The sequence below is a fragment of the Aquarana catesbeiana genome, linkage group LG04 (assembly GCF_042186555.1).
Source record: "Aquarana catesbeiana isolate 2022-GZ linkage group LG04, ASM4218655v1, whole genome shotgun sequence".
In the NCBI taxonomy this organism is placed as follows: domain Eukaryota; kingdom Metazoa; phylum Chordata; class Amphibia; order Anura; family Ranidae; genus Aquarana; species Aquarana catesbeiana.
In genome coordinates, this window is record NC_133327.1 from 210,596,427 (window position 1) to 210,617,978 (window position 21,552).

Below are 21,552 nucleotides of genomic sequence, written 5' to 3' on the forward strand. Positions count from 1 at the left end.
AGACCATGACCTACTTAAGGTAAGTGGGCCTTTAATACCCTAAAATAGAGTGGCTATTAAACTGAGAGGAGTGGCAAGTCCAATGTCCAAATATCTGCTGTGCCCTGGCTTTGATGCCATGTGAGCTGCTGCACTGTGCAGGGGCTGTGGTTAAATGTAGCTGAACATCAGTTACTGTTCTGTTGAAGTCAGTCAGTGTCTGATCACACATGCCCAAGAAACTGCCAAAATTGTGTCTGCACTTGCTCAGGCATGTGCAATGATATTGCCATGCTGGTCCAATGCTATTTAAACACCACCACTGCAGTGCATTGCTCTGCTTGTAAAAAGAAACCTACACAGCCCCAATTCAAATGGAACACTTCATGGAAAAGACTGCCACATGATCCACCACAAAGGCACTCACCAGTCCATTTTGCAGTACCAGCAGGAAGAATCTTCACCTCTCATGGCAGGTGTAACCCCCAGGGCCTTCTGGGACCCTACCCCCCCCCCCCCCCCCCCCGAGGGATAAATACTTTGGACCTGTAAAGCACTGTCAGTCTGACCTGATACACAGTACCCTGGAGATTCTTGCCCACAGTATCCAGCATTGGCCAGCAACATTACAGCCTGTCTTTCAGTGTGAGGTCTGGGTCAGTCTCCCTTGGCCCTCTTGTTAGAAGCAATCAAACCAAATAAAGCCCTTCACTACCCCAGCAGGGATGTTCAGAATACACTAGAAAAAGGGACTAAGCCCACAAAGGAAAACATTCAGAGAGACATCTATAGACACATTCATCACCTAAGGACTGGACCTTTGGTTTTTTTTGGGTTTTTTTTGGGCCAGTGTCCAATTACCTGAAAGTGACAGCATAGCCCAAGTAGTTAACATTATGATGTGGCCTCTGTCCTGTGATGTATGATTAAGAAATATGCATTTTAGTATGTGTGCGCAAAATAAAAAATAGCTCTGGCAGCAAATGAGTTAAATGTTCACAGACAAGGAAAAAACAGGTACATCTATTGTTTTACCAGCCATCTTCATGGCTTCACTTAATAAATACCTACCTTCCAGGTGCAACCACGCCTTTCACAAGATTGTTGACTGGCATTTTCTTCAGGATGGCAGTCAATTCTCAAATTGTCATTGAAATCTAGAGTATATGATTCTCCAAATGTCAAACTAAGTCCAGTGATATTACCAATCTGCAGAACACACACAAACATTTTATTATTTTTGTCTCAAGTTATTCTTTATTAACATAAAGCAAAAATGCTACCACAATCTATTGTCATAACAAAGGGGAAAAATTAAGTACACTACATAACTGTATGCATTCAATTTAGAGGTCTCAGAAAGGTCTGAGAAATGAATTACAAGCTAAACTCCATGCACACAGCTTCAAAGTTAAACTTAAGAGTTGTTATGACCAACAGATAAGAATTCTGTTTTGTGATTCAGGCACCCTTTCAAGAAAGAAAATCTGGAGAGGGTGGTGCTGCCTACTCCTGACAGCACTGATCTAATTGTGCATGCTTTTAGTGCTCCCTCCCAGTTGAAGCACTGCTGCACAGCTAACTACAGAAGGCTTTGACCAAGAATTATTTACTGTATGTAAAAATATATTACATTTTTTATCATAAATACATAACCAGTTTAAAGTCTGAAGTCAAAGAAATAGACATGTAGTCAGATCAACATTGTACAGACATACATCTATCTCCCCTATAGAAGTTTAGGGTTATCAACTGCACAGGTGTGGCTAGGGGAGAAAAGATTTTGGCTGGAGGCTCTGAAGATGAGGCAGAGTTAGCATTTTCCAAGAGGGTAGAACAAATGTTTAACTGTACTTTACTTGCCTTAAAGGCTTGTCCAAGCAAACATAGTTTGCAATACAGAACTACAAATACATTAGTTTTATATGTCTGGATTTCAGCTTCAAAGTTCTTGTAAACCTCTGAAATGAAAAATATCCTTTTATAGTGTGAATTTGCCTTAATCCAATGCATCTCTGCTCTGTCATTCCTCTGCCATCTGCATGAGTCAGTTTTAGTAGTTACAGCAGATACAGCTAAATAGAAGGCCAATGGTTACATCCTAATGCCCCGTACACACGGTCGGACTTTGTTCGGACATTCCGACAACAAAATCCTAGGATTTTTTCCGACGGATGTTGGCTCAAACTTGTCTTGCATACACACAGTCACACAAAGTTGTCGGAAAATCCGATCATTCTGAACGCGGTGACGTAAAACACGTACATCGGGACTATAAACGGGGCAGTGGCCAATAGCTTTCATCTCTTTATTTATTCTGAGCATGTGTGGCACTTTGTCCGTTGGATTTGTGTAAACACGATCGGAATTTCCGACAACGGATTTTGTTGTCGGAAAATTTTATATCCCGCTCTCAAACTTTGTGTGTCGGAAAATCCGATGGAAAATGTCCGATGGAGCCCACACACGGTCGGAATTTCCGACAACACGCTCCGATCGGACATTTTCCATCGGAAAATCCGACCGCGTGTACGGGGCATTATAGTTACAGCAATACATTGGCCAACACTTCTCCCAAATATGGTCTTCTGCCAGGTAAATCACGAATTAGATGAAAATAGTTAGATGCAAATCCGCTAATTTTAAAGATAAGACATTTCTAATGCAGAACTTTGCGAGTCATTTTCAAACACCTTGTTCACAAAAAATGTATGCATTGGCTGCTTTGTCATACAGGTATATATTGCTAAAATTCAATTAACTTTATTAGGTTAGAAGAGATAACATAACAAAAAAATATATGCACAGATTGAAAAAATGTAGTATTGTCTGGAACTCAATAGTTTCTGTTGTAATCTGCAGTACACGTTATATTTACCTTCTTGACAGCATCATAGGAAATCACATGGTTAGACGTTTGCACAACACCATTCTTTCTCACAACAAGTTTCTCTATTTGTTTTGGCAATCCCAATATTTTTATTTCATCAAAGTTCAGATTATTTGGATCAGTATAATTTTTATGGGTTACTGTGAGTGCTATTGAATTCTATAATAAAGAAAAAACAAAGCAAACAAACCAAACATAAATACATGCATGGAAATAAAAAGGTATATGGAAAATACTATTTGATTCTCTTTTGACACAATATAATGATTGCAGACAGAAAATTCATTAGCAGAAGTTTTTTTAAAGCAGGTCATGATAATGCTTCATCCTGATTATATATTTGAAAAAAAATTGATTTTTGGTTTACCTGTAAAATCCTTTTCTTGGGGTACATAACATGACACAAAGGAGTTCATAAGTTACTACCGTATTTTCCGGTGTATAAGACGACCTTTTACACGAAAAAAAAATGGCCAAAATGCGGGTGGTCGTCTTATACGCCGTGTATAAAACATTGGTCTTCTTATACACCAGCTGCCCACTGGATGTTAGCCCTCCGGATGCTCGCTGAATGTGTGGTAATACTGTATACTTACAGTATACCCCGCTGAGCCAATCCCGGCGAGCGATGTATTCTATTAATGAATACAGAGCCTGCTTGGATTGGAGTAACAACCTCTACCAATCCGAGCAGGCTGCATACAGTAGCCTGCTCCAATTGGCTTTGAGAGTCAGAGGTGCGGGTTGATGATGTTACAGCCTCTGCCAATCCGAGCAGGCTTTGTATTAATTAATAGAATGCATCCCTCGCCGTGATTGGCTCAGCGAGCTATACTGTATGTATACTATGAGACAGTATGTTACTGAAGCTACTGAACATACGGTATTACCGCACATCCAGCAGGCTGACAGAATAGTGGGAAGGGGGTCATCTTATACGGCGAGTATAGCACAAAACCAACGTTTTAAATGGAAAATTAGGGGGTCGTCTTATACGCCCGGTCGCCTTATACACCAGTGAATACGGTACTTGGGTTTTACTGTCACCTTTAGGTGAGTGGACACTGGCCAAAAAAATAAACAGCAATCCCTGACCAGGCACACCCCTCCCAGCACAGCTAAGCCTCGATTTTCAACTATATAAATCAAAAAAGTTTCCACGCAGCAATAATGAACCACAATGAAGCCTCTGGCACTTACGTGTATCACCACCACATCAAAACACTATATAAATCATGAAGTAGTGCAGCGCTTGTGATATCTACTAAACTAAATGACAATACCCTATCAAAAATCTAATTTTCCTCCTAACCACCTTTATTGGTTACCAAAAATCAGTAAATCCATGCATTTACTGTATACATACAGTATACTCATTTGCTAACAAGAAATCTATAAAAGCATATATGTATATACAATCTCTGAGAAAGTCTTTTTTTTTTTTTTAAGGAAGTCTTTAACGGATGTAGCACGTAAGGTGGGGCTTTCTATGTGTGATGTCATCACATACTTGTCGATTCACTGTGCCTGTCACAAGCGAAGAGGAGCGCCCAGAGGCATACAAGTGATGGACAAAACACAAGTAATTGGAGATTGCTGTTAGAAAAAGGATTGTCTGTCGCTGTTAACTGTTTATATTTATGTGAGTTTTTTTAATCTGTTTTTTTTTTTATAACAATTGCATATGGAGAGCAGTATGGTTGTTTGATTTTTATTGAGGAAAAATCCACATGACACAGTTGCAGGAACGAAATGCTGGGAACCAAGTTGAGCTGTCTGGAATCAGCTGCAATTAGTGTTTGAACCATTTTAGACCTCATAGAATTTAGAGGTCTGAATTAAGGGAGAGCTTACGTCCTCACTTGATGGTGGTGCCGCATTGTACTTGTGTGGAAGCAGTCATTTATAGACATGTGCACATTGAAATATTTAATTTCGGAATTTCATTTTCGTCCGAAAAATAAATGTATATAGTTACTCCCGAAATTCGTTTTTATTTATTTCGTTTCGTAATCCGAAATAATTAAGGTCGAATCTGTCATTGAAGGCTTATGGTGTGTCGAATGTTCTAAGAAGAATCGACGGAGCAGCTAAACTGTACGACGCCACAATCGTACATTTCCGGTGGAATGTTCCGCCTACAAGCTATAGTAGACTTCTAATGTTGTATGACACTAGTAATAATTAGAATTAACATTAGAATTCTTCTATAGCCTATGGGCAGAGCATTTGACCATAAATGTCCGCTCGCGGTGACTGCTTTGTCGAATCTTCATGTCGAATCTTTTCTCTCTATGTAGAATAATCTTGGACTAATAGAGTTAGGTTAGGCACATTCAACCTTTTTTGCTATTGTATCTATAATGTCAAATCTTTTCTCTCTATGTCGAATCTTTTCTCTCTATGTAGAATAATCTTGGACTAATAGAGCTAAGGTTAGGCACATTCGACCACAGGTTCGATGGACACAGAACGCTATTGTCAGCATCATGTGGAATCTCCTATCTATATCAAACTGTTGTCGCAACGAAAACGAAAATAAAGCATTTGTTTATGTCGGATCTTTTGGTTTTCGGATTCTGCACGTTCGTTATCGTTTGTTAAAACGATAACGAAAATACCCGAAACTCGGACGAAAATGCATTCGGACGAAAACAAATGCACATGTCTAGTCATTTATACAAAAGATAGGGAATTCACAAAGTGGTGTGTGAACACAGAAGATTGCATGTGTTTATCTTTTGAATACTACTGAGGATTATTTGATCACTAGCACATTAATGTGGTATATACAAGTGTAGATTTTTTTTTTCCACAAAAAATTTTTTATTTCGTATTTAAAGAATAAAACATACAAAACAAGAATTTTGTCTTGAGACAGCAGTCGATAGAATAACATGGAGGGTATCTATGTCATGATAGAGTATAAAGCATATTAACAGAAAATAAACACAATCGAATCATATAGGTGTAAATTTGCGGAGAAGGGCGGAGGATCGTACTTTCTATTGTCCCCTCCCCCCATCCCTCCCCTCACCAAGTTGAAAGGCGAGAGAAGGTACAATATCTCGAACGTGTTCAATCAGTAATGTTCAGTGTATCCCAACCGGACACAGACAGGGTATCCCTCCATGTAGAGAATATAGAAAGAGAAAAGAATAGAGGAATAGAAGAAGAAGGGGGAAATTGGGGTAGAGGGTAAGGCGAGAGGGGGAGAGGAGAGGGGAAAAATAAAACAAAGATATATTAAAAAAAAAGGGGGGGGGACGTAAGGGGGAGACGAGGAAACAAGTGGGTCCGCACCTGTCCCTCCTCCCACCTCAGTCTGGGAGACATTTCTGTATTTTCCCAGACAGTCCTAGTGTACATACTGAAGGTAGCGATCCGTGGTAACGAAATGGGACCAACAGGCCCATGTCGCCGAGAATTTATGCATCCTATCTTGAGAGGTATAGATCAGTTCTTCCATTTCTTTTATAGAGGAAAGCCGTGCAAACCACTCCCTGATTGTTGGGGTGACAGTTGACCTCCAATGATTGGGTATACAAAGTCTGGCGGCATTCACCATATGCATGGCCATAGATTTGTAATAGGCCTTTTTGGGTAATGTTGTGTGGTGTAAGAGAAATTGGAATGGAGAATACTCTAAGGTGTAGGTCGTTATGTGCGCAATGAGGCTATGAACCTCCTTCCAGAAGGGTTGGATATTCCTACAACCCCACCATATATGGAGCATTGTTCCCACTTCAGGGCCACATCTCCAGCAAGTGTCAGGAATGCTAGCTGAAAATTTATGAAGACGCGAAGGGGTTCTATACCACTTGGTGATTACTTTATAACCATTTTCTTGGATGGCCACATTCAGCGAGCCTTTGTGGGCGTATTCATATACTATTTTCCAATCTTCTTCGGATAGGGGGGTTTGGAGATCTCCATTCCATGAATTTAATGAGGGAGCAATAGCCTGTGCCGGGGATTCTAAGAGAAGGGAATAAGGAAAGGAGATTAGGTGTCTTTGCTGTGTTTTACGGTGGCACAAGGACTCAAAGGGCGTGAGTTGTCGTGTCCAAACAGATTGATTAGCATGGGTTGTAAGAAAATGTCTAATCTGTCTGTATGTCCAGAATGATAAAGAAGATGTCTTAGAGATAGATTGTAGGGATTCAAAGGATAAGGGTCTGTCATTAGAATAAAATTGTAGAGCGAGGACGTCCTCGAAAGGCCATTCCTGACTCAGAAAGTTCTCAGAGGTCCCTAGTGGGAAATCAGGATTTCCCCGTAGAGAGGTTAAGGGGCTCGGTAGAGGAGTAAATAAACCGTGTGTCAAGCTCTTTTTTGGATGCCAGGAGTGTAGGGTAGATAAGCGGATGGGCTAAGAGATTGTGGGGCCAATTCTTGGAGGATATCCATGGGAGGAGGTGTAGAGGTCCTGACGAGAATGATTTCTCTAGGAAGACCCAGGATTTTTTATGTGCATGGATGTTCCAATCAGCGATCCTCGTGAGGAGACATGCCTTGTGGTATTTATGAAGGTCTGGTAAGCCTATTCCTCCTCTGAGTTTGGGTAATATAAGTCTGGTAAATTTAATTCGAGGCGAAGAATCCCTCCACAGAAAAGCAGAACAGGCTTTCCGGTAGGAATTAAAATAGGTTTGTGGTAAAGAAATGGGAATTGATTGCATTATATAGAGAAGACGAGGCAGGATAATCATTTTAATCAGGGACGCGCGGCCAAACCAAGATATGTTTAAACTACTCCATTCTTTTAGGTGTTTTTGGGTCTGGAGAAGGGCCGGGTGAAAGTTTTTCGAGTATAGTTCAGACAGACGAGTGGGAACTCGAATGCCGAGGTAAATAAATGTTTCTTGCTCCCAACGAAAAGGGAAAGACGTTTGGCAAAGTGACACTAGCTGGGATGGGAGGGAGATATTCAGTGCTTGAGATTTGGCATAGTTGATTTTGAGGTTAGATAAGTTGCTAAAGTATTCGATGTCCTTAAGGAGATTGGGCAGGGATACAATGGGTGATTGTAGAGAGAGCAGGATGTCATCGGCAAAAGCTGTGACCTTAAACTCTCTGTTCTTTACTGTGACTCCTTGGATGTTTGAATTTTCTCTCAGTCTGTTAAGGAAGGGTTCCAGGGTTAAGATATAAATTAAAGGTGAAAGTGGGCACCCCTGACGGGTGCCGTTACTAATAGGAAAGGCGTTCGACAGGTGGCCATTGATTTTTACAGCTGCGGAGGGGTTTGTGTAAAGCGCCATGATATATGATAGCATGCGGGTCCCCAAACCTACAGCAGCGAGTACCTCCTGCATATAATCCCAGGCCACTCTGTCAAATGCCTTTTCAGCGTCCAGGGAAAGAAGGAATCCTTGTGTTTTGGAAGAAGTGATCCAATGATGCAAGTCTAGTGTGCGGATGGTGTTGTCCCTCGCCTCACGGCCAGGAACAAAACCAACCTGATCTAACGAGATAAGGTCGGGCACCAGGGGAAGAATTCTATTAGCTAATACTTTTGTGTAGATTTTGATATCAACATTCAGGAGTGATATCGGTCGATAGTTAGCTACTGCGGAGGGGTCCTTGCCCTCTTTAGGGATTACTGCTATGTGAGCTGCAAGCATTCTGTCAGGTTTTACCTGGGGGTTAGATAAGGCGTTATATGTATCAAGGAGTTTGGGAACTAATAAATCCGTGAAGGCCGTATAATATTGAAGGGAGAACCCATCTGGGCCCGGGGCTTTACCTGTTTTCATTTGCTTCATGGCTAAGACTATTTCAGGTGCTGAAATAGGGTCCTCCAAATCTCGGGATTGTTGAGGAGATATTGGCTTCGGGCTATATTTGGATAGGAATTCTTTGATTAAAGCAGGGCGTGTGTGGGTGTTGGCTCGTGTAGTGCCAATGGACTGTAAATTGTATAATTTAGAATAGAATTTTTCAAATGCCCCAGCAATGTCTTCATTCTTGACCAGAAGAGTTCCCCCAGGGTCCCGTATATGGTGAATTGTGGAGGAGAGTTTAGATTTTTGGACCGCGCGTGCTAGTAGGCGTCCACATTTGTTACCCTGTTCATAAAAAATCCTCTGGCCAAGAATGTAGCGTCTTCGTGAGTGTTTGCCTAGCTCCTCTAGGAGTAAGGAACGAGTATATATTAATTCCTGTACAGTAGTTTGCGCATGGGTACGTTTGTGTGTAGTCTCGAAGGAACTGATTTTCTTGATGAGGGAGTTTATGTAGGACTGATGTTATTTTTTAGCTTTTGTGGCTAGGGCAATGAGTTCACCTCGAATCACGCACTTATGTGCTTCCCAAAGGGAGATAGAGAAAATCTCCGGACTGGAGTTTTCCGTGAAGTATTGCTGGATCCTCGTGCGAATATGGTCATTTGCTGCAGGATCTTTGAAAAGGGAGGGATTTAAGCGCCAAGACTTGGTCCTGGAGCTGGATTCAGGGAAGGCCAGGGTCACTGAGATCGGGTGGTGGTCCGACAGAAACATTGGTTCAACAGTGGACTGTAAAAGGAATGGGAGGTCTGACTGAGAGAGAAAGAAGTTCTGGAGTATTTTTGGTGCGGCGCTGAAAAAAAGGTATACTCCTTATCCGAAGGGAACAAAGTGCGCCAGGTGTCGTGCAAAGTTAGAGATTGAAGCTGTAGGTTAATCTGGCGTAACGCTTTGTAGGTCAGGGTAGAGATACCTGTAGAGGAATCCAGTAACGGATTCAATGGGACATTAAAGTCCCCTCCTAGAAGTACTATACCTGTTTGGAAAGTAGCCAGAAGGTCACACGTCTTTTTAACCACTTCCCGCCCGCCCTATAGCGGATTGACGTCCGGGAAGTGGTTGTGTTATCCTGACTGGACGTCATATGACGTCCAGCAGGATAACATGCCGCAGCGCGCCCCCAGGGGCGCGCATCGCGGCGATCGGTGGAGCGGTGTGTCAGTCTGACACACCGCTACACTGATCTTGGTAAAAAGCCTCCGGCGGAGGCTCTTTACCACGTGATCAGCCGTGTCCAATCACGGCTGATCACACTGTCAATAGGAAGAGCCGTTGATCGGCTCTTCCTCACTCGCGTCTGACAGACGCAAGTAGAGGAGAGCTGATCGGCAGCTCTCCTGGCAGGGGGGGTCTGCGCTGATTGTTTATCAGCGCAGCCCCCCCGCAGATCACCCCACTGGACTACCAGGGATGCCACTAGGACCACCAGGGAAGGGGCAACGTGGATGGCCAGGTATGTACCCCATGGCCATCCACATGTGCCCAATCTGTGCCAATCAGTGCCCACAAATGGGCACTGATTGGCACTATTATGCCAAAGATCTGCCCAGCAATGACCAGATCTGCCCAGCAATGCTATATCAGTGCCACCCGTCATTGCCCATCTGTGCCACCTGTCATTGCCCATCGGTGCCACCTGTCAGTGCCCATCGGTGCCACCTGCCAGTGCCCATCTGTGCCCATCAGTGCCCACCTATCAGTGCCCATCAGTGCCACACATAAGTACCCATCAGTGCCACCCATATATGCCAATCAATGCCACCTACGAGTGCCCATCAGTGTCGCCTATGTGTGCCCATCGGTGCCACCTATGGGTGCCCATCAGTGCCGCATACCAGTGCCACCTATCAGTGCCCATCAGTGCCACCTATCAGTGCCCATCAGTGCCGCCTATCAGTGCCCATCATCAGTGCCCGTTAGTGCCACCTCATCAGTGCCACCTCATTGGTGCCACCTCATCGGTGCCCATCAGTGCCGCCGTATCAGTGCCCATCAGTGCAGCTATATCAGTGCCCATTATTAAAGGAGAAAGCGTACTTATTTACAAAAAAATTTAACAGAAACAAAGAAAAACTTGTTTTTTTCGAAATTTTCGGTCTTTTTTTATTTGTTGCGCAAAAAATAAAAACCGCAGAGGTGATCAAATACCACCAAAAGAAAGCTCTATTTGTGGGAACAAAATGATAAAAAAATTGTTTGGGTACAGTGTAGCATGGCCGCGCAATTGTCATTCAAATTGCAACAGCACTGAAAGGTGAAAATTGGGCTGGGCGGGAAGGTGTCTAAGTGCCTGGTATTGAAGTGGTTAAAGAAAGAAACTTGGTGTTCATTAGGGCAATATTGGCCAATGTGATCGGCTTAGAGGAATAAGATCCCTTAATAAAGATGTACCTACCTTCTGGGTCTACAAGTGAGTCAGAGAGCTGAAAATTAGCGTTTTTCGATATAAGGATGGATACTCCCTTTGTTTTGGAGACAGGGTTGGTGGAGTGGAGCGCTGTTCGGTAGATGTGGTTGGACAGTTTGGGGACGGCATCAGAACGGAAGTGTGTCTCTTGGAGGAATATGAAATGGGCTTTGTGTTTAGTGAGGGAAGATAAGACTTGTGATCTTTTTTCTGGTAAATTAAGGCCCTTCATGGTTTAGAGAAAGGCACTTCAAGGTCAGGGAGGACATGGCTTGGGTCAGAGGCTGCAAGGCTTTCTTTGTTAAAGTGCTGCGAGGTGGCGGTGTCACCTCTTCTAAGGGATGTCACACAAAACAGGATGGATAATCAAAGAGCACCACTAAGAGGGACAGGGGCGGACCCAGTCAAAAGGAACAAAAAAGGAGAACCAAAAAAGAAAAAGGGGAAGGAGGGGAGGAGAAGGACACGAAAGGTATATACCAGCGGGGGAGGGAGAAAAAAAAGGGGGGAGGGGGGGAGAGAGCCTAGAGCGGGAACAAAAGATGGGGGAGAGAAAGGGGAGAAGAAAGTGAAGAAGAAGAGAGGAGCAGAGGGGAAATTTGGCCACGTCACCTAAGAGGAAAAGCCTGGAGGTTCAGTGAAAATCCCAGTGGGGCCGCTGTGCGGGAACGTGAACGAGGACTGTAACCACGGGGAGAGAAAATTGAACCGTGTTTAGGATATGGGGGGGATACAGTGGGGAGCCTATCTAAAGTGCAATAGAAACATTTTAACCAGCGTGTAAAAGGGAAGCATAAAAAAACGAAAAAAAAAACTAAGAACCGGAGTGTCCTGAGGAACTGGACACCATAATTTGAACATATCAAGTAACACAGAGATATCCTAAAGATATCACAGAAAGTATCGCAGAAAATCCTGCCAGGTACCTCCACTGAGTGCGACTTCTCAATGCAAAAAAAAAAAAAAAAAGGGAAAATACATGCAGTCAGGGGAGGCCAGATGAAGCCACAAAATTATGTTTTCGTTTGTTTGAGGGCCCGGGGTGTCAGGGGAGGATAGGAGACACAAGAGATGTAGGTAACGTCTACCTGAGGAAGTAGTGGGTGAGTGTATGAAGATTACCTCTTCATTTTCAATTGCAATTCAAGGGAGGTTCCAACTGACAACCCAGGCCAACAAAGACGAACACAATAAAACAAATACAAATATAATGCTCATGTATCTATGATAACCTAAAAAAAAAAAAAAAAAAAACCATGACCGACATGTAGCATATCTGAACCCGGGGTACTACTATTTGCCAGAGGGCTTTTCTGAGTGTGAAGGGTACAGGGATGGAGAAGGGTACAGGGATGGAAAAGGATCCTAGGCCACGTACAGGTGAATAGCACACAGAAAAAACCCCAAAAAAAAACAAAACAGAAAAAGAAACAAAAAGGTCCAGCAAGGGGGAGCAAGAAGAAACGAGGGGTATCAAGTCCAAAAATAAGGGGTGTAGTTTTCTCATATGGGAGTAAGACGTTTCTTAGAAGGTAGTGTAGAAGGTAGTGTAGATCGGGGAGAAATCCTGTTTGAAGGAGTTGGTATTCGCTTCGGTGCATGTATAAAGCTTTGCATGTAGCAAGGAGTGGTGCGGGAGATGGTCCCCAGGAGACATGGTAACTGTAGCCTTGGTGTCGGTGCAAAGTCCGCTTCACTGAGCTGTGCAACTGAGATGCGGGTATGGAGACATCTGGCAGGTAAGAAAGAAGTAAGAGGATTTAGCTCACCATACGATCTCTTCTCCTGGATGGTGTGGACGGAGAATCCGGGCTCCGTTGATGTTGATCCCGGCGAGAAATCCGGTTGCCCGGAGAAGGTTGATCGGCTCTGTTTCTGCGGGATCTATGCCTTTGGGTCTTTGGCGATGGATGGAGAGAGACCGGACGCCAGGGTTCAGAGGGGAAGTATGGAGCGTACCAATCCGGAAGCTCGACGTCAAGTTGCTCACAAAACCCTAGCAGGTCTTCAGGTGTGCGGAGTAATGCGGAGCGATCTCTAGTGGATGCTGAAAGACCAAACGGGAATTTCCATCGATACTGTATGTTTCTGGCACGTAAAAGTTCCAGCAGGGGGCGAAGGGCTCGCCTGTTCTGCAATATTATCTGGGATAAGTCCTGAAATAACTTGACTTCCCCGCCATTGTAGAGAATACAGCCTTTCTCTCTGGCCTTACGAAGAATTTCTTCCTTGAGTGGGAAATTTACTATGCAGCAAATAACATCCCTTGGTGGTTCATTTTCCCGGGGTAGCAGTCACAAGGCCCGATGGGCTCTCTCCATGTCTATGGGGGAATCTGCTGGGCGGTCGATCAAATCATTAAAGATTGTACATATAGATTGTTGCAGAGCTCCCGGATCGATATTTTCGGGGAGTCCCCGCACTCTTATGTTGTGCCTCCGACTGCGGTTGTCGAGGTCTTTAACATGTCTGTGAATATCCAGAAGTTGAGAAAGGTGGGAGTCAAAAGTGGATTGCACCTGCCTAATGGCGGCAGCGTGAGTCTGAGTGACTTGTTCCACCTCGTCTATCCGATGTGCCACTGCGTAAATTTCAGTTTTGAGATCAGCAATAGCCGTTGTAAGGGTGTTTTTAATATCCGCAGCAACTGTTTCTAGGTCCAGTAAGCTTGGGGGTTGGGATCGCCCTGTATTAATACCAGAAGCCCCTGGATTAGGTGTGTCGGGTTCCATGTTAGGCGAGGCCTGAGATGGGGCCTGGGAGGCCGCATGTGCGGCCATGCGCTGGGTCCGGAACAGCTCCGGTATATTTCTGCTGAGCTGCGTACCTGAGTCGTTTACAGCTCGGGATGTAGAGGAGCTTCGGGTGGATCTGTTCATGGCGGTTATGGGGTGTAGGCTCCCCTAAAAAGCACTTTTCAGTCCCCGGATCGCAGGAGCTCTCTCCTTATGCTGCCATCTTGGTCACCGTCCAGGCCACGCCCCCAAGTGTAGATTTTTTTGTTGGAAAAGGAATCACACACTCTTTATGAGCTCTGAGTGATATATATATATATGTTTTTGTATATGTATGCATGCTTTATAGATTTGATGTTAGCATGCGATTATATGTATAAATTCACAGATTTACTGATGTTTGATAGCATACAAAGGGGGCTAGAGGTAGAATTATATTTTTGATAGGGTTATATGGTTTGTTTTTGTAGATATCACAAGAATTGCACTACTTTATAACCTTTAAGTCTCAGTTTTGTAGCATGCAATGAGGAACACAGACAAGAAGGGAGGGGTATTTGTGTCATGTGATGTAGTCCAAGAAAAGGATTTTGCAGGTAAACCAAAAATCCTAATTTCCTAATCATACCTCACAGGACACAGAGGAGTTCAAATTCAAGATTTCTAGGGATGTCCTAGAGCAATGAACATGAGGAATGGGCAGCACAGCAACAATGCCAAATATGGTGAAAACCCAAAACAGAACAAAAGGAACCCTTCTAACACTACAAATCCACCTGCAAAACCTTCCACTCAAAACTGGCTTTTGTAGAGGCATGAACTTCTACCTGGTAGAACTCAGTAAGAGTGTGACCAGGTAGCAGACTTACAGATTTGAACAACAGAATGCTGAACAGAGAAGCACTAACACTCCTGGTAGAATGGACCTTAACCTGTGTAGGAATCTGCTGCCCTCTATTGTTAGCAGCTAAATATCACAGTGGTATGTATACCTATATATTACCACTGCATATAAACAAAAAAGATACCGTGCTAATAAATCAACCCCTACAAAAGCTGCAACTAGAAGATGCAACTAGAGATATACACCTAATAAATCATTCAAAATTAAAGCTGCACTGTGGAAACCTACAAACTGTTAGATAGATATAGTGACACACATGAGATAGTGAGACCTGTATGTGTGATAGGTAAATGATACATTAATTGTCACTCCACAACTAATTAGCTGAGTGACATAAGGTGAGCATAAAAAAGGGAAATGTCCACAAGTGAAAAAATATGTTTGAAAGATGTCAGTCCACAAGTCTCCAAGAAGTTTCCAAAACGATCCGATGACACACCAAGTGAAATAATGCACTTCCATCATAAGAATTAAAGGCTTACCAGAGGCAAGCTACAGCAGGCCTGTGGCTATAACCCCGCCAGAGTCCTTGATCCAAGGAAGTGGCAGCAACACCTCAAATGGTCCAGGAGGGTAAGCCACAAATGATCGACAGGTAGATGCTCATAGATACTCAAAGTCTGGATTGGTCAGTGAGTTACCAAAAAGTGAGAAAGGAGCTCAAATAGTGTAAAACCATAACACGTTCCAGAGATTTACTAAAACTTGTGCACACAGAATCTAGTGAACCTGTGCATAGTAACCAATCAGCTTCTAACTTCAGCTTGTTCAATTAAGCTCTGACACTAAAACCTGAAAGCTGATTTGTTTCTATGCACTGCTTCACCAGATTCTGTGTGCACCAGTTTTAGTAAATCTCCCTCATAGTGTAGGAGAGAGTGAAACCATCTGGCCACTCTGCAATACTTCATCCCAAAGTTCCTTAGAAAGGAGAGCCAAATCCTTCTCTTATCTGCATTTACAATGGAGAACACATTTAGGGAGAAAACTTAAGCTTTAAGTAAGCAGTTTTAATAGTGCAAACCTTGTTAATGAGAAGGCCACAAAGGCCTTTATTGCCTCTCACATCAACAGTATTAATATCCAAAAAGGAAGTAAGGACATCTTGTATGGGTAGAAAATAGAGCCAGAAAGGATTGGGTCTCCACATAAAACTGCCAACCACATGATTCATGGTAGCAGGAATGAATAATGGGGATGATCAGAAACTCATCTGGCCTAAATATTAATGGAGATGAAGTAAGGAAATCAGGACAACACAATGTCCTGATTCAGGTGGAATGAAGCAACCACCTTAGGTAGGAAAGAAGACAGATGCCTCAAACACCACCTCATCCTGAAAAAGAACCAGGAGGGGATCCTTGCAGAAAACAGCAACAAACTCCAAGACTCTGTGAGCAAAGGTAATAGCCACCAAAAAAGACAACCTTGCATGCAAGGAGTGACAAGGGAATCTCTTATTAGAGAGGTTAAAAATGAAAAGTCTGCAGAACAGACCAAGTTGACGTCCCACAGAGACAAGGGGACTAAACAGGCAGATTAATCATTGTGACGTCCTGTACAAAGTCTTAATGAGGTGCTTTATGTCTCTGAAAAAGAATGGCCAAGGCTGAGATCTGTCCCTTTATGATACTTAAAGCCACGGACATCTCCACACCAGACTGAAGAAAAGCCAAAGTGCGCCCCACTACATACTGTCAGAGATGAAATTGATGACCTTCATACCAGGTGAAAAAAAAACAAAAAACTTTTCAAGCAAGATGGTAGATGGTGGTTGGAGGTCAACTTTCTGGTATTGAGGAGGGGAGGAATTCTGCTTGGCATCCTCATCAAGAAGTTCCAATTGATCAGAAGGAAGGATTACCTGGTGTCCAGCATCTGCATGGATATCCAACATTTCTGTCCTGACCTGGTCCTGGGAGTCAGATGCACTGGCAGATCAAAGGGCTGATGCTTGTCCCACACTGACAGGCTATAATCTGCAGGGCTCTGGAGTGAAACTGGGCATAGGGGACCACATCAAATGCAACTTCCATATTTCCCAGGTACTCTACAATATGAATACCCAGGGTCCTCAACAACCCTTTAAACTAGTAAAAACCCAAGGGACCATAGATAGGTTAAAAGGCAATGCCACAAACTGGTCCAAAATAGGCCAGATTTCTCTGTTTAGCTTGGAAAATATAAATAGATTGGAATAGAAGCAATGAGACCTCTCTTCTGGCAGCATAGGTGCGATGACACCCTGGTACTGCAGTCTTTCCAGGGCTGCAAAAATAATAAACACTCTTTTTGGTGGTACCAAAGATACCCTTAAGCACATAAACCATAGAGGGGGAAACCAGCAAATCTCCAGCTTGTAGCCTTCTAGACACACTGCAGACCCAGTCGTCTGTGACATCCTAAGTCCATGCATCCCACCCCACCTGCATGAGTGAGGGCACCCCTTCACTGTGAGAAGGATTTGCCTCCTTAACCACAGTACTTGTGGATCCAGTTCTTCTAACAAGACTTAGACGGAGGCTTCTGCTTAAAGCCTGAGGCTGGTTGCTTATGAAAAGGACTATTTTTGGATTTTGAAGGCATCATCAGTTTCTGACATGTCATTTTCACCTTTTGTTTTTAGGGAAAAGAATGTGCTTTTACCCACAGACACATTCTTAATGAAGGCAGTTCTCTCGTCCCCCCCCCCTTTTTCCTGCAGCCTGCCAGGTTGCATGCTCGGATAAGGGCCTGGTATGGATTTTATGGGGGACCCCACCATTTTTTTTTTAAAATTTGGCATGGAGTTCCCCTTAATATCCATACCAGACTCGAAGGGCCTGATAATGGACTGGGAGGGGAACCCACGCCATTTTTTTTCGAAGTTTTTTTTATGATTGCCAGGATCCGACAATACATTACAGCCGCAAGCAATTTTAAATTACATTTTTTCCTTTAGAAATGTAATTTTGCTGCGGTACTGTTATAAACATGGGAAAGATGTGTTACTTTACAGGCAGACTAAGGAGACCACTCAGGCATGATATTTGAAGGAATATTTCATTTTTATTGTTTCACTTTAAGCATTATTAAAATCACTGCTCCTGAAAAAATGGCCATTTTAAAAACTTTTTTTTGCATTGATACATGTCCCCTGGGGCAGTACCCGGGTCCCCAAACATTTTTTATGGCAATTACTTGCATATAAGCCTTTAAAATGAACACTTTTGATTTTTCATGTTTGAGTCCCATAGACTTTAACGGTGTTCGCATGTTTGCAGTAATTTTTCATCTGTTCGCATGTTCTGGTGCGAACGAACCGGGGGGTGTTCGGCTCATCCCTAGATCCAGGCTGCTCTGTGCAAAACTAACTGCACAGAGGAGGTAAATATAACATATTTATTATTTATTTTTAGAGGAAAAAAAATTAGACTTTACAATCACCTTAAAGATCAGGACAATCAGTGTCTTATTTAGGTATGAAATAGTCGGGGCAACAGCCAGTGGACCTAATTTCTTGTAGCATTACTTTTCCATGGGGTACCGGTGAGCAAAATGTTTTGATAGCGAAAACACCTTCTCCAGATGAGCCAATCAGCATACATCACTTTTGGTAAGTGAGGTAACACAATTGGGGTTCAGTGGCTATAGCAGTGGAAAGGCTCACACAGAAACCAGCAGGATAAATACGCAAGATTATTCCCCTGGCAGGTGTTGTGGGCTCACCTGAGGCGCGGGGTCTAAGCACTAACTGGTCCTCACCATAGCTCCTGATGGTGAAGATGGGTATCGCTGAGTGCTGTGAGCAAGCTGTCGCTCTGAACAAGCTGGCGGGCAGCAGCAGCTGCAACAAAGTAGGGATCACGCAGAAGCATAGTCAGTATACAATCCAACGGTTATGAATTTAATATTATATATATATATATATATATATATATATATGTGTGTGTGTGTGTGTGTGTGTGTGTACAGTGATACACCAATATATATTTATTCCTGCACTTAGGATGTGTGTGCAAATATTTCCAAATGTGTAGTGCAAATAAGGTTGCTGCTCTTAAAAGGCGAATGTGCCTCTAAATCATAAACATGTGTGTAAAGAGCGCTACCCAATATACAAACTTAGTGTTAAACTCAAATAAATTAATACATTAAATGCTTAACCACTGTTATCACACTCTTTTTGTGTATGTGATTAAACTTGCAAATCGTGCAAATAAAGTGCCAAGTGCTGTAAACATATATTCAGTGCAGTCTGTGCTCCCCTCCCACTCACCAGCTACTATGGACCCCCATGACAGGAGTCATTCGCGCTTGTGTGAATATCTCTGATTGCTGGGCTTTGTGGTCCTTCTGCGTGGGTCTTTGGTTGTCCTTAAAGGTATACTCATATATGGTAATAGTAAATGACAGAAAAGGAGAATATAGCGTAATTCCCTTTTATTTTTTAATAAAAGGTAATAAAATATATCCACTCACATTTTTCCGGTTTCCGGTTTTTATGCTGAAAGATGTTTTATACCATGTAAGTGGATATATTTTATACCTTTTGTTGAAAACAGGATTACGCTATATTCTCCATTTCTGCCATTTACTTTTACCATATTCGAGTATACCTTTGAGGATCTTTTGACTCCTGTCATGGGGGTCCATAGTAGCTGGTGAGTGAGTAGGCACACATGAGGGGAGCACGGACTGCACTGAATATATAGTTACATAGTTAGTAAAGTTGAATAAAGACAACAGTCCATCCAGTTCAACCTGTGTAGATGTGTGTGTAGAAAAATCATTTCCCATATCCCCGTATATTGTTTTCGCTAAGATGCACGTCCAAGAGTCTTTTAAAACTATCCATACTGCCTGCCAACACCACCGATTGTGGAAGAGAGTTCCACATCCTTACCGCCCTGACAGTGAAAAAACCCCTATGCAGCTTAAAGTAATTGTAAAGTCTCATTTAAAAAAAAAAGAAATAACAAACATGTTGTACTTACCTCCTCTGTGCAATTGGTTTTGCACAGACCAGCCTGCATCCTTCTCTTCTCGGGTCCCTCTTCACTGCTCCTGGACCCTCCCGTCAAGTGCCTCCACAGCAAACAGCTTGCTATGGGCGCACCCGAGCTGAGTCAGAGTTCCGTGTGTCCATTCAGACATGGAGCCCCGACCCAGCCACACCCCCTCTCTTTTCTGATTGGCTAACTGCCTCTGATTGACAGCCACGGGAGCCAATGGTGCCACTGCTGTGTCTCAGTCAATCAGGAGGAGAGTCCCGGCTAAGACACTTGTGGATATCGATGGAGAGAGATGGGGCTCAGGTAAGTAATTAGAGGGTGCTGGGGAGGCTGCTACATACAGAAGGTTTTTTGATTTAAGATATTAAACCTTCTGCCTTTACAACTCCTTTAAGGTTAAACTGCTTCTCCTCCAGTCTCATCGTGTGGCCCCATGTCCTCTCACACTCCCTGGGACTGAAAAGTTTCATACTTACGCTGGGATCACCATTGAGATGTTTGTATATCTCTATCATATCTCCTCTCAAGTATCTCTTCTTCAAGGAGAATACATTTAGCGCTTGTAGTCGTTCTTCATAACTGAGGTCCTCCAGTCCCCATATTAATTTAGTTGCTCTTCTCTGGACTCTCTCCAGCTCCAGCACTTATTTTCTGAGGATTGTGACCAGAACTGGATGGAATACTCCAGATGCGGCCGAACCAGAGTTTTATAAAGTGCAGAATAATCGCTTTATCTCTGGAGTAAATTCCTTTTTTAATGCATGCTAATATTCTGCTGGCTTTGGTAGCCACAGCTTGATACTGCATGTAATTGCTCAGTCTGTCTTCTACTAGGACCACTATATCCTTCTCCATCCTGGAAGCCCCCAGTGTTTTCCCCCCCTAATGAGTAACTTGCATTTATGGTTTTTACCCCCCAAGTGCATTACGTTACATTTTTCAATGTTAAACTTAATTTGCCATTCAGTAGCCCACTTCATTATTTATTCAGGTCCTCCTGTAAAGTTTCTATATCCTGCTGTGTTATTGCCCCACATATCTTTGTGTCGTCAGCAAACACTGAGATCAAGCTACTTATCCCACCCTCTCTATCATTTATACATAAATTAAACAGAATTGAACCTAGGACAGAGCCTTGGGGTACCCCACTAACCACTCTAGACCATTCTGAGTATACGCTATTTATCACAACCCTTTGGACATGCCTCCACAGTCAGTTTTCTATCCAGTTTTTTTACAGCGCTTAGCATTTTATGTGCACAATGGAAGTTTAATCACATATACAAGAAGATTGATATATATGGACACTCATGTGGACTTTTGATGCACAATATATAAGAGAGTGATAATAGTGGTTAAGCATTTGATGTATTCATTTATATAAGTTTAAAACTAAGTTTGTATATTGGGTTGGTAACAAGCAGTTGCAGGTTGGGATCAAGCAGAAGTATAATCGAGGAACAAGCCAAAGGTCGGTAACAAATAGTTACAGGTTTCTATCAAGTAGAAGCATAAGTGCAAAGAGCAAGATACTGTCTGGAGAAGAGCACAATAATCTGGCAAACAGGAAATGCACAGGCATGGCTTAAATAGGATGTTCATGGGAGGAGCAAGGAGTTCAAGATTCACCAGAAACAAGGTAGAAAATAAGTTTGTCCAAGGGATCAGGCAGGGAGTTGTCCAGCATTTCCAGTGGCCCTGTAAGATGAGCTACTGCCAGATGTAGCAGAGGTCCTGGGTTCAGATTCTGGCCCTGATATGAGGGTTCACTGGAAAGGATGTGGGATTTTATGCCAGCCGCCAGGACCCAAAAACAGTGACTCCATGGGTATAGGATTCTGGCAGTGGTAACCA

General features: G+C 43.0%; 1 protein-coding gene across 3 annotated transcripts in view; it reads right to left on the reverse strand.

Moving 5' to 3' along the window:
- SI (sucrase-isomaltase) overlaps positions 1-21,552 on the reverse strand; it is a 470,126-nt gene that overhangs the window by 178,404 nt on the left and 270,170 nt on the right. For all 3 annotated transcript variants that reach the window (XM_073626133.1, XM_073626134.1, XM_073626135.1), the window contains 2 exons: positions 2,858-3,028; positions 1,051-1,188 (listed from right to left, as the gene is read on the reverse strand). In XM_073626133.1, the coding sequence (XP_073482234.1) occupies positions 1,051-1,188; positions 2,858-3,028 (309 nt within the window). The remainder of the gene's footprint in view (positions 1-1,050; positions 1,189-2,857; positions 3,029-21,552) is intronic.